This window comes from Camarhynchus parvulus, chromosome 1A (genome assembly GCF_901933205.1).
Source record: "Camarhynchus parvulus chromosome 1A, STF_HiC, whole genome shotgun sequence".
Classification (NCBI taxonomy): domain Eukaryota; kingdom Metazoa; phylum Chordata; class Aves; order Passeriformes; family Thraupidae; genus Camarhynchus; species Camarhynchus parvulus.
In genome coordinates this window covers 42,275,509-42,289,172 of record NC_044586.1, presented here as the reverse complement: position 1 = coordinate 42,289,172, position 13,664 = coordinate 42,275,509, and the positions used below count along the sequence as shown (strand labels likewise).

At 38.7% G+C, this 13,664-nt stretch overlaps 1 protein-coding gene across 3 annotated transcripts in view; it reads left to right on the top strand.

Moving 5' to 3' along the window:
• PDZRN4 (PDZ domain containing ring finger 4) overlaps positions 1–13,664 on the top strand; it is a 227,524-nt gene that overhangs the window by 120,448 nt on the left and 93,412 nt on the right. Inside the window, exon 1 of one of the 3 annotated variants that reach the window (XM_030959485.1) lies at positions 9,896–10,210. The exons of the other annotated variants lie outside the window; for them this stretch is intronic. Coding sequence (XP_030815345.1) covers positions 10,142–10,210 — 69 coding nt within the window. The 5' untranslated portion in view covers positions 9,896–10,141. Of the gene's footprint in view, positions 1–9,895; positions 10,211–13,664 lie in introns of those variants that run through there. 3 annotated transcript variants of the gene reach the window in all.

Sequence of the window (13,664 nt, the reverse complement as noted above, 5' to 3'; positions counted from 1 at the left end):
ATTTCTGGGAGGAGTAAGCAGTGAAGCTGTCAGCTGGCTTGTGGCAAAAGAGTTGTAATTTTTGCAGCACGGGTGAGCCTGTACTGATGTAGGTTCAGAACACCTTGTGTCAGGAATGTCTCTCCAGTGTTTTGGTCTTTGTGCAGGAGAGCTCTTTGTGCATTGTCCTGTCTTGTTAACAGGAATAGCTTTTACTACATCCTCACTGGGGTTTACTCCATTTCTTTAAATGTATCCCTAATTTTCTGTTTTAGGAGTTCCAAACACAGTTTTGGACGAGAAGTATACTGAAATCACAGTGGTTTGGAATCAAAGAGTTTTTTCCCTGCAATTTTAATTTCAACCAAAAGTGGGAATGTTTCTGAAAAAAACCTCAGTTCTTGCATGACAGCCCATTTCTGAGGAGCGTATAACATCCAAAATTTTCGGTAGCTAAAATACTTGCATTTCCATTCAGATCTGTAGCTTGAGTTAGGACTCTTGTTTTCCCTGAGCTGACAGTGTTGTTGCTCACTGCATGAGTTTCCTAATTTGTTTGACCATCACTATCCGGTCCCTAAAGCATCACAATAAATCCCCAGCACATCTGCTGAAGGGGCAAATAACAACCTTAGGGCTTCTGGCTAGTCACTCCAGTGACAGGGTGAGGTCATTCTTGAAGGCAGTAACTTTTGAAGGAGACCACAGTGGGGCAGAGAAATATGTTCTGTTATATGCAGATAATGCTTAACTAGAGAAAATTTTTTATCTTTTGCTAGAAGCCATTGGCTCAGAAAACTTGTGATTCAGGTGCTGAGGAAGGAAAGACATTGCTTGCCATAGCAACCTTAACATCACCTTACAGTATGTGTGTCAGTTGTGCTAGGGCTAATTTATCATGTAAAGTGTATGCTATGTATGTCACATTTTACTGTCTGTTCATTTGTTTTGATAATCAAGATCTTGACAGATTTGTCCCACATGGTAGGATTTATAGTAAGGATTTTCTTATCACTGAATTAAATTGATACGTATAATCTTGTGTCCTGCACAAGAACTGAATAAAAATGAAACATATTCAGACTAGATGCAAAGGTCTTGCAGAAAAAGCACTCACCCTTTCCCAATCAGTTATTCTCCTCGATTTTTTCCCCTTTTTTTTCTTTATTTTCCTGTGATTTGTTTCACATCTTTGTAGGAGGAATCATAGAGAAAAGAATAGACATTGACTTTGAGAAGGTTAAATATTTCCTGTTCTATTAAAAGACCTTTCTGTTTTATAAGATGCCAAGTTTATTTCTGTAAAAAACACAAGTGAGTTTGGAAATACACTGCTTTTACCTCCAGTGAGGAAGGGTGCTTAGCCACTCTTCTTCAGAGCACAGTGATGGTTTTTATCTGCTTCTGGCTTGGCAAAATGAATGAGACCATTGGCTCTACAATTCTGGCTTCCCATCTGAAGGTTACTTTTAAGTGATCTTGATGTTTATTGTTGTATTGCACTGAGTCATTGGGATTTGCAGTTTATATGGTTTCATATGTTTTATGCTAAATACAAATTAAGTGCTTCATTGTGATTTGCACCATTATTTGACTGTAATGTGATTGAATTATCTTCCTCCGCTTTATATTGTCCTTTGGCTATTTTAGGAAGCTATGTTCAAAAAGAGTTTTAATGCCCCTGTCCAGAGGGCTCAGATGATCCAAGAATCCTGGCAAGGTGCTGGAAGTAAGGCTGAAGCCCAGCACAGGGGTGGCAGCTGCTGAGCAGGGGCTGGGTGGCAGTGGTGTCCCTGTGGCCAGGCAGCAAGGGCTGGTTGGGCATCCGCCCCTGCAAGCTGCTGATGTGTGACAAATCTCCCCTCTGAAGCTGACAAGATCTTCATTTTGGCTTTTTATTCCAGGAAAGAGGGGAGGGGTTCAGACTAAGGATCTGAAATTTCTTTCAGAGATAAAGCAGGATTTGCTATGCTAATTACTTTTCCACAGGACATCAAAATAGAAGAAAAAGAGGCGTCGTTAATCGGATTTCATTTGCCTCCATCCACATAGGTCTGCAGGAGTCTTTTTTTTTCCTACATTTTTCTTCCTATTTCCTTATACCTGAGTTCAGACCTGACATTTCTATTTCTTGATGGGTGAGAGTTGCAGGGATCTGGGGTTTGGCAGGGCATACTGGCAAGGCTGAGCTCTGGTGTGCTGCGAGGGCTCAGGGCACCCTGACACAGGTGGGGTGGCTGGCATGGGGCTGGGACCAGGCTTGTGCCTAGGCAGCCTGCCAAATCAGCATCCAGCAGAAAGACCCCTGCACATCCCTGACAGCTGCCACAGTAACCAAACACCACCGATTTCCAGGGAAAGACACATCTAATAACATTAATTTTCTTCTGGAGCAGACGGTATGGTAACTAAAGCCAGGTTGGTTGGGCTTTGCTGGGACATTTACCTAATGATCTTCTAGAAAGCAGGTGCACTGGCAGTGATTTTAAACTTTAGAAAGCCCAAACAGTGTACAAAGTAAACCTTTGATGCTGTGGGATTTCCAAGAAGAGGAAGCTGCATTTGTTTAAAATCATTACAAAGCATTTGCTGACAATAACAGAATTAATGGTGCTTTTATGGTGGTCAGTTAGTGAGTGTCAACAAACAGAGTTGACTGTAGTTTACATTGTTATTTTAAATCAATCTAGCCAGTCTAAACCAAACTCGGCTAGTCTGACTAGCTGACAGACATGGGAGTAGTGTGGGCAGTTCCTCCTGCAGCACTGCGTGGTGTACTCCTGCATCCATCATTCTATCAAGTGTGTGTTGGAAACCAGGTTTGAGATTCAATCTCATTCACCACTAATACTGTCTTTAGCGTCATGAAGACATGATTAGTTACACACAAATATCCAACTCCCCTCTAACTATTTCTTTAGAGACATAGGTCATATCTGTGTCACAAAATTATTTTTTTCTATAGTAATATTAACTTCTGACAGTTATATTACAACATCTTTTTACTTTGGTGGAGGAGAAAAGCAGCTGTTTTTATGGCCTGATTCAATACAGTTCTCCTTTTCAGCTTTGATACCATAAAAATCCATTCAAGGCCATGAAAACTTCCCTAATCCTGGTGTGTTTTTCTAGGGCACAGTAGGCCATTTATATGGGCTAAGACAGAATTATCTATTTTATTGCTGTATCCCTCGACAGCTTTTCCAGGATGCCACTTGTATGAGTATTGAACGTGAGCAGTGGTGTGTCCATATTGGTAAATGTGTCTGTGCACTGGTTGTGCCATATTCATGACAAACTGTTCTTTTCAGCATCTTCGCTTTTGAGATATTCGGGTCTACCAAAACTATTCTTGTAGATTTATTGAACTAATGGCACTTACACTCAAAGGCCCTTTTATGTCATGAGTAATTTTTCATTTTATACTTCTATTCTGATTAGCTCTATAAAACTTAAAACTTTTAATTGAGAACAACACAAGACATGTTAATTAATTTGAGTGCTGGTGACTGCAAGGGTGGCCTCAGCAGAACTTGGGTGGGTGTAACAGCCCTCCATAACACATTCTTTGAAAAGCTCTGTAAAGTCTTAAAAAGCTTATTGAATTGATGCCCTTGCAAGGCTGGTGTTACTTATTTTATAAGAATATAAAAAGGAAGAGCTTTTTTAATGATGCAGGTATCAGAGGAAAGAACAGAGCCAAGGAGTTCCTCACCACTGCTTTGTCCTCTGAACCAGTCCCTGCAGCTTCAACCCTTGAATTAATTTTGTACTGTGAGTTCAGTTTCTCATTGAGGCTTTTCATTGATATTTGCCGTTGTTTGATCTGGGACTGAACTTGGCATATCTCAGTTCCAAATGGTCTTTATTTCCCACACAGGTATAAAAAAGCTCAGATATAATCTTAAGCTGGTGAGGAAAATCCTTTTTTTTTTTTTTTAATTTTGAAACAGATGTAGCTTGAAAAGCTTAGAAACTGATCAGGACAACAATAAAATGTACTTTTATAGATGTGTTTGAAGTTCAAAGTGATGTGATCATTAATGCTGTTGGACTCTTTATGTTGTATCAGCAGCTAACATTAGCCAAGGAACTTTCAGTTAAAGAGATATTCTAGCTTTTTGTGCAAGAACTGGTAAATTTGGAGCTTTAGAATTAAAATAGTAAAGGATCCTGTTCCAATATTAGATTTTCAAAGAGAAAAATAATAAACACAGGCGAGCTATCAGCAAGGACAGAAATCTCAGAGCTGTTCTATCTCTTACAGCTCCCAGGAGTTGGTGAATTATGAGCTTCCTAGGCAGGTAGATGGCTAGTGAACAGTTTCCTATTGTAAAGTTGTCTAATACCTTTTTGAACTCTTTTCTGCTTTTTGCTTCCTTGAAGGTAATGCATTCCACTGTCAAATTTCTTGGAAAAAAAAAATCCAGGCTTTCTTTTGCTGTTTTAAATGTATCATCTTATTATTTCATCATGAAATGTGAGAAGGAATGCGTTCTGTATCAAGAGAATACATATAAAGATGGAAGATGCAGAGAAAGTGAACTATTATCTGTATTTTTCATTTATGCTTCATAGCTCTTCTGTTTTCTTTAAATGATTTAGAGATGGAAAGACCAGGACTGATGGCTATATGGATAAAATATGAATATTTCTGGTGTTTGTGCAGGTTCAATAGTTCCTGTTCCGTTGTTAGTCTTTTCCTCAGGCAATTGGAGGAAACTATCCACAACTCCAAACCTATTTTCTGAGTAGATATAATTACTTTAGAGACCATGACTGAATATTTTAGCGGTGTTCCCTAAGTGCGTTATTTAATGTTTATTGACACGGGACTTCACATCTAAATTTATCTATAATCAGAGCATTTTCCCCAGAACTTTGTTCATACACTTTAGGTTTGGCTATCCTGATTAATCCTTGTTTCCTTTAAATCACTTCAATCACTTATTTATGAGTAATTCTACTTTGTATACTCCATAGCATTAAAACTCTCCTGTGCAGTTGAGACCCAACAGCCTGGTTTCACATGATCGTATGGTTTAAAAAACATAAAGTTGTGTGAGATATAACTAACTGATGAGATAGGGAAAGTCAAGAGAAAGTCAAGGTCCTTCTAGAAGATGTTAACCAAGTCCTGACACCAACCTTTATGTATTGCTAAGGCCTTAAAGTTCAGTACTAGGCATCATTTGGTTTTCTGCAACAGTTCCCTAATTATTATGACATCAGTTTAAGGGTGATAAGGAAGCCACTCAGAGTAAAAACTATGGGGAAAAAATATCCTGGATGCCACTTTGAGAAAGAAAAGAAGCAAAAAGTTTCTGAGCAGTCTGAAGTAGGCGTGGTAAAGGAGTTGTACTTTTCCCAAAGAATGGTAGCCAGCTCATTCACATTGTATTGATAGATAAATGGGTTAAAACAGAGGGGTTGTTATCTTTTTTTCCTGTATAGAACAAAAAGAACAAGTAGAACTTGTATTGTAAGCAATCGTGGCAGAGAGTTTTCCTCATGTGCTTGCTTTCCATTTCCCTTTGGACAGCTATTTGCATTTTTGACAAGGAATCCCATAAATCCCATAGGATCCCATAGTTCCTGTGTCAATTTAATCATGGATGGGAAAAACAATCAATAGATATCAATAGACTGGGCTTGTGTAATATGATGTTATGGGTGCTCTGTGCCTTCCAGGGAGGAAGGCAGGGATTGAGGCAATGGAAAATTCCACTTATGGAGCCCATTTGATTTACAGTCAGCCGGACCTAAAGAGTCTTCAGAGAAATTACAGTCCTCCTGGGAAATACAGAACATAGGAATTCCATGTCCTGCCTCTTCCCTTGCCACCTTTAATTTTGCTATGACTTTGACCAGTGCATGAAATCTTGGTAGCTGTGGTAAAGGATATGAGATTAAACAAATGTCTTTCCTAACTTAATGTTCCAGAGAATATTGCATTTTGTCACAGATATAAATTCTTAGTTTTTATGTTCATGCATTTTCAAGTATGGTCTGATGACTGTAGAAAACATACAGCAAGCATTTTTACTTTGAGTAAGGCTTTCATGTATCTTGTAGGGATTGTGGTATGATTTTCTAGTTCATTGTATTTGCAAAAATCCATTTTATTGAAGCCTAAGCCCATTTCAATGACTTTGTACTTCCATAGTTTGCACCTTCATTTATCCTACTGGTTCATATATACATTTTGTTATTTTAGAGCTCAAGCTGGCTAGCTTATATGCAAATTCTGAGTCTTTGGGTTATATTGATGCAAGGTTTTTAAGTTTTTCTCTGCAATTATAGGTCTGGAAGTTTCCTTGTTTTTCTAATATGCAAACTGACTGATGCATAATATCACCTGATTCCAGCAGCTGAGGCTTCATTACAAACATTAAATATCCCAAAAGGCTAAAAGATCTACCCAGACAAAGGTTAAACTTTATGAGTTCAGGCCTTTGTTCAGAACAGTGGGGATATGCAAAAGCTTTCTCTGGTTCCATTTTTCTTATAATACTTCTGTTTTACAGCTATGCAGCCCTTAGACTATAAATTGCATTGCCATCTGTTCTGTGAGCCAGATTTCTGGGAATTCCTCAAAATTTATATAGTAAATGCTATGGGATTGGTACACCAGGAGGACAGTGTGAATTCAAGGGCTTGCTAAGAAAACTTGGAATTCCACATATACTTCACTGGGTTTCATCACTGAGTTTGGACCAACAGTTTCATTATCCTTACTTAAAATGAATGTCACATTTTATTATGTGTCTTTCAGTGTGTGATAAAGAAGATATAAAGGAGTGAGTGGCCTTTAATTTGCAGTGTCATTGTCTTGAATTTTTTGCAATGATAAATACTCAAGCATGGGTGCTCATAATTAGGCATTGCTGTACCTCAGTGAGGTAACTTTATACCAAATATTAGTAATCTCCTAGATACTTGAAATTAATTAGGGCATCTAAACAAGGGCATGTTGTTTGAAAATGTTAACAATTTTTGTTGTAACTCTCTCCATCCATTTGCATTACTGATTGCTAGTTTGATTGTACATTATGATTTTATTTTTTATGGTAAGATTTAATTGTAGGCAATCATCATAGAGAACTCCAAAATTAAGAAAAGCATTGAATTATTGAAATATCTATGAATTACATATAAAATAAGAGTGACCTGAATATGTTTTTGTACCTTTTTGATCCCTTTCCCTACAAAATGTTGGAGGGCAATAAAAATGAAGAAGAGGGAAAGAAACTGTTTTCTTACCAATATCAAATTCTTGACATAACTTGACCAAAGCACGTCACATAATTCTTTTTAGTTTATAGTTCTAGCAAGTTTTGCCTTGAATATTGTTATATGCTGCACAAAGTTTTGTATTTTGACCACATGTGTGATCAAAGTTGCATATTTTGATGAAGCTCAGGAACCTGGAAGTACACCTTTCCTTCTCTAATAAATCTATTCAGCCCTTCAGACTGTGCCCATTAGTGGTTACAAAAGCAGAAGACAGAACCTTTTTACTCTGTATGAGCAGAGGGCAGACACTTGATAAATTAATGGCCAAGTGTGTATTGTCTCCAGACAAGTAGACAAAAGAATCAGAGAAAGAAGAAAATAGACACTGTAAGGGCAAACTGCTGAAACCTTAGCTGTGGCTTTCTATTGCTTATTTTGTCTATTGGTTTTTGTTGTTGTTGTTTCTTGTATATAACTGGAATCCTGTAATAATACGTCCTTTTTTCCCTGATATTTTAAGAACTAATTTTAAGAAACTACCAAAAATATACCAAGGTAAATAATGTTTCCTTTCAAGAATGTAGTTTAGCTTTCAAACTGTGTAGGTGTCAGAGGAGGAAGTTGTGTCAGTGGAAGAAGAGAACGCTTTTCGTCAAAAGATGGCATGGGTGTCCTTGCATGACTGTTGTCTTGTTCATTGATCTGACTTTCTTAAGTTCAAAATTTACACATCTGAGAATCTTTCTGCACCTTACAATACAGAAACCTTCAAAGATTGAGTTGATGTTTGCTACATGGGTTTAAACCTCTCAGCATGAACAGCATTTCATGTGAGTGTGGAGGAGTAGAACAGAGGCTGATTCTTTTGAACAATGATGAACCAGCCTCCATGGTTTGTCTTTGAAATCCTTGGGCTTTGGCGGAAATTCATAACCAAACCTGCCTGCTCAGGTTCTTCCACCAAATGAAAATTAATCTTACTGTTCTGTTTCAGAACACTGCTGGAAGCTGGTATGTGGAAGAGCTTGCTCTGTTAATGGTCATTATTAGATTCTTCTGACTCCACACATTTATTAAAGGAGATGAAATTTAATTAAGATTTAGTCTCAACCTATTTATAATTTACCTAGAGGTTCTAGCAAACTTTACTACTATGCAGAGTTTGCAGCAATGGCCCGTTTTTTCCTCTATGTTTCTCTGCTTGGCTCTCATCCTGTCTATTAGGTAAAATTAGGGCTCAGAAAATCGGATTATTATATCCCAAGGGGCTGAACTGATAAGCAGCACATGATTGTTGATCTGCTTGTTACCCAGTGTTGCTGGTGTTTGAGGTGCTGCTAGACGCAAAGCCAATTTCTTATCAATTAGTGTTCATTGGAATAATTTCCTGTTACTGATTTTAAATATTTGACAAAGCACTTTTAGGGAACTGCACCCAAAAAAATAGTAGCTGTACATAGTTTCTTAGTAAATAAAATTCTTTAGGGCCCAGCGTTAATCTTAACTAACTGGTTTCATTGGTTTTAAAGTAATTATTTCTGCTTTGGATCCCACCTGCTATCCTCTCTAGATTAAAGATATTTTGAAATAAGCACTTGATATAATTCTTAATGAGCAAATTTGCTGAGAAAGTAAAGATAAAAAAGGAGCAACTTTTGCTTTTTCTATCCTGTTTTGTTGTGGCTTGGGCTTTTTATCTTGCATAACTACCATTGGATTATATAATGTACAATACAGGAATTAATGTCAGCCTTGAATTGTGTTATTTACATTGTCCTTAATATTTAACCTGTGGGTTTAGTTTAATTTTAAATTTTCCTTTATACACGCATTAAGAATTGTGGCACTATTAAAATCTAATTTACAAATGGTAAAATTGAATATAATTGTATATTAAAATAATTAATTGTATATTAAAATAATAGCTTTGATACCTGGGTGTCTAAGAGGGTGTATCGGTTGAGTTTCTGAGAAATTTGGCCTATAGTTACAATTAATCTGTTATAGATGCAAGAAAGAGACTAGAATGTGAGATTATTTATTAAAGAGTAAAATGTGTGTCTGTCTATATGTAAAAAGCACCAGGCCAGGCACACCTGCATTTCCACATATCCTACATATGCATGATGAATTGTTATGGAATTATGCCTTTTATGAGTACAGTGGAATTTTGGCTAAATTTGGCAGTGTCAGAGTTGGAGCTATCAGTATAGCCATCTGGGTTAATTTTTTCTCCTGCCTTCTTTAGTTTAAATTTTTAGCAGCATGAGCTCAGGTTTCATAAGCACTCTCCTAAAATGCTTACAAATATTTTAAATTTATTCTGTGATCCCTGTTGCACAAGGTGGAGACCTAACATAAGACTTGACTTGTGCTTTTCCCACCTCCATTAATGAATTAGTCTCACAATTACTGTAAAAATTGAGACGAGTGTGGGTGAAATGCATGCAGCTTAGTCTCTCTAACCTTAATAAAGAGTTGGTATTGACACAAGTGAATTTTGTTTAACCACAGTACATTTGCTTCTTAATTAGTGAATATTCATCTGTCATCAGCGGCAGCTATGACACCCCTCCCTGCTAACACGTTCTGTCATAAATAATCAATGAGACGCTATTAATATTCATGAGTGGGAATCTGTGTAGTCATGTGCACTGATGCAGAGACAGGGGGAGTGTTGCCATGAACTGAGTCGAAACTCTGTGTGTGTATACGTGAGTGTAAGATAGTTAGGGAAAGGGAAGAGGAGCATGCTGCTACGCACTGCCCTGCCTTGTGCTTCCAGCTAACAGTGCCGTGCCTGTGTGTCGGGGCTCCAGTGACTGATGAAAAACAGTAGACAAGTCTGGAGGGTGATTCCCTGTCAGTGCATTTGCCTTTCAGTGCTGGGGAAATTAGAGGCTTTGCTCTTGTGCTGCTTATTAGGATGGGCTGCAATCTGTGCACTTTTCAGAAGAGAGAAGAGCACTACAAACTGCTCTATGAAGTTTCACAGGTGAGTGCAGAGGATATTGCCAGCATCTCCAGAGTAAAAATGTGTGTGCTTTACAGACAGTAAGTAGAGATGCTTTTGTTTTGCTTTGCCTTTTTTTTTTCCTTTGCAAAATTGCTAGTGAAATTGTTTGGGGGGAGATTGGTAATTATTAGTATTTTGGGTGCCTGTTGTTTTCTGCTTGTATGCCACTCCCCCTTCAGATGACTTCCTGTGGGATTCTTTTAACATTTTTGTGCATCTTCTGCCAAGATGTCAGTCATATAGCAGCACTCTCATTGAACCATGTCGGTGATGTTTTAAGGGAGCCCTTGGCTTGGGTAATAAGACTGATTTCAGATAAATCGCTCTGCTGCCTCTGAAAGCCTTAGGTCTATGATCTCAGGTATTTTTAAGTTAAGGAACAAAGTTTTTATGGTATGTCTGTGCTGGCTGAGAAGTGTGTTAAATTTTCAGATTGATTAATTAAAATTGAAATAATTCTGAAACATGTTGTCACCTTTAAACAGGTACTGAGTACAACAGGGTTCCATGGGTGAGGTGTGCTGCTCGTTCATTCATTGTGTGTATGTTATTTCTGTATTCTACTAGACAAAGATCATAATCCCATTTAGGTATTTTGGTGTCTCTTTCAGCATCCTAACAGTGTAGGGCACAGCAGAGTAGCAGTCTGCTGCTGCTCTGCTCCCAGCTCCCTCAGAATAAGATGAGAAAAGACGAAACAAGTACTTCCCCATAATAGCCCATAATTTTTGCTCAGATCCTATTGAATCAGTATTTGCTTTGCAGCTTTTTGTTAGGTTTTTTTTTCCTCTTGGCATAGCAGACTCACCGCATACTAAAGTTTAGTGCCTTTCAGCATCTGTTCTCTCCCTCTATAATTTGTTCTGGCTTTGACACATTGCCATTGATAGAGGCTGAGCACTGGCAGTTTTGGACTGCACTGCTGCTGACAGGCAGTGCAGGGGAGAAAAAACAGCTTAGAATGTTGGTGGTCTATTGGCACAGCAGCAGCTAAGTGCCCAGTGCCGACTGGTTCCCTCCGAGTTCCTCCTGACGTGATTCATTTCACAGTGGGCTAATTACAAAGTGGATTCTCTACACATGAAGCAGCCTCCTCAGTTGTGGTGTTAATGCACATTTTCATGGTAATGTGATCAGAGCCTCATTAGCCAGTTTCCAGAATGATCCTCTGCATTAATTAAATATAAAAATGACTCTTTTTATCACCATAGAGAGGAAGAAGAAGATTAACATTGTTAATTACTACTGGGGACCATACCTCTGCATCATTTTTTACCACAGAACCAGCAAGTGTATTCAATCCTAAAAGAGTGTCTGTTTGCAGGTAGCATGCCCATTGCCTTGCCTGATGAAGATGGTCTCTAGGTGGAACACTTCCCTTTAGTTCAATATTTAGTCGTAATCCCATCATCATTTTTTCTTACAGCAACAGCACAGGGAAAAGCATAGCAGCAGCACATTTCCCTCTCTTCCCTTTCCCTCTCCCCAGCTCTGGATAGCCAAACTGATCTGAAAGTGTAAAATGGAGTAGAGTAGGTCAATGTCTGCATTTCTGTGCCAGGGAATAAGAAATGCAGGTTCTGCTGTGAGAGGAATCAGACATTTCTTAAAGGGCTACATGTGTGTGTAGGAAAAAGACTCTCTGGTTCAGAGTAAATGCATCTTCAAAATATTCCTTGCAGTAATGTTGTAAGGTGGGGTTTTTAAGAGATTCAAGAGAAATTCTTTCCTCTATCTGTTATCTTCTCTGCTATTGAGTTGGAGTGTCTGTGGATGTGAGCGACCAAGGTGCAAAATTAACTAATGCTTTCACTTTTTACTCTGGTGCTTGCCAGATAAAGTGTTATCCCTGGGAGGATCTCAGGGAGGTTCCTTGGGGAGTTGAAATGCAGTGAGCCTGGTGCTGCATCTTGTGCTGTTAGGGAAATGTCACTGATAAGGTGCAGAAGGAGAGCAGAGAAATGACTTAGTGTGCTTGCTGCCACATCCTGTGTTCATCTGTGAACTCATCCCTATCTTTGTTTCAGTGTGTGCAGGTCAGAGCCCAAAGGATACTGAGCATATTTTTAGCCAGGTGCTGCAGTAAAGATCAGGTAGTGTCTCACACCATAACTGCTTCTGTGAACAATTATGATTTGCTGCAGGGAGGGGGGAGCAGCAGTAGAATATGATAAATTAAATTAAGCCAAGGCAGGCATTACTACTTGATTTGCAAATCCCTTTTTAACTCTTCAGTCCTGTAATTCCTATACCACAGGCTGGGCTCTTTCATCTACATGATTTCTGGAGAGCTTGGGACAAGTTAGCCTGTCAGGGACATGAATTGACTGAGGATGAGCTGTGGCTCACTAGCATATGTGGATCAGATAGATTAATTTATATTCATATGAAGAAGCAATCCTAGCCTCATCTGCCACCTTTCCCATGCTGGGCTACCTGATACTGTGGGTGGTCTGTGCACTCATACGCTTAAAAATATAGTAAACAAAGGAAAGCATGTTTGCAGAGGAAAACCATGCAAATGCTTGCAGTGGGACAGGTTTTCTGTGACTGTTTTTAGTGAGGTCAGATTCAGCACCACAGGGATTTTTATTGTAGAGCTGCTGGAAGACATCATTAGAATATGTATAATTTCTCACTCTTCCCCCATTCCTTCGCTCCAGACTTGTCTTTTGCTGGGTAGCAATTCAGAGACCATGGGGGCCATCTCCAAAACCATCATTTGCTGATGTGATGGATATGTTTATTTAGATAACTGTGTTTTGCACATGCAGATTGGGATCAAAATAAAAAGTCAAATAGTCATATTTTAAGAGTGAAAGCTTTTGAGGTACCACTATGCATTGGTGAAGGACCCTCATGCTTCTGAGTGCCTCTTCACCAGTCCTCAGCATGGCTCAGGGTTATTTCTTGACTTCACTGGGGGCAGGTATCAGGCATACCCCCCTCAAATCCTCTTCTCCATATGCCTACCAGTGCAGAAATGAATGATGTCTGTATTTGAAATTTATGGCCCTACATGCTACTTTGTGGAGCACTTTAATATTATTTCCTGTGTGCTGTATAAGCAGGATTGAGCTAATGAGTGTGCATCCAGGAAGTCTCTGTCAAGTCACTGAGAGAGGGTGGGATCTGGTGTATGCTCATGTCCATTAAGAGCAGACCTCTGCCATACTCAGCTGATTTTTTCTTCCACTGAAGGGGTTAAAGAAGCGAGTTAAAGTAATTTGTTAGCAGCATGGTGAGGATTCTTCCCTTTTAGCAGAAAGGATAAGAGAAATATGGCTAGGATTGAAGGGAATCAGCAGTAATCTTCAATAGCCTTGTTTGAGACTCAAGAAAATGCAGGTTTTCTTGAGAATATTGTGGCTGTCATAAGACCATTTCTGTTTGCTTGAATTTTTGTGCTTTGTTTTCAAAATGTGCAGTTAAC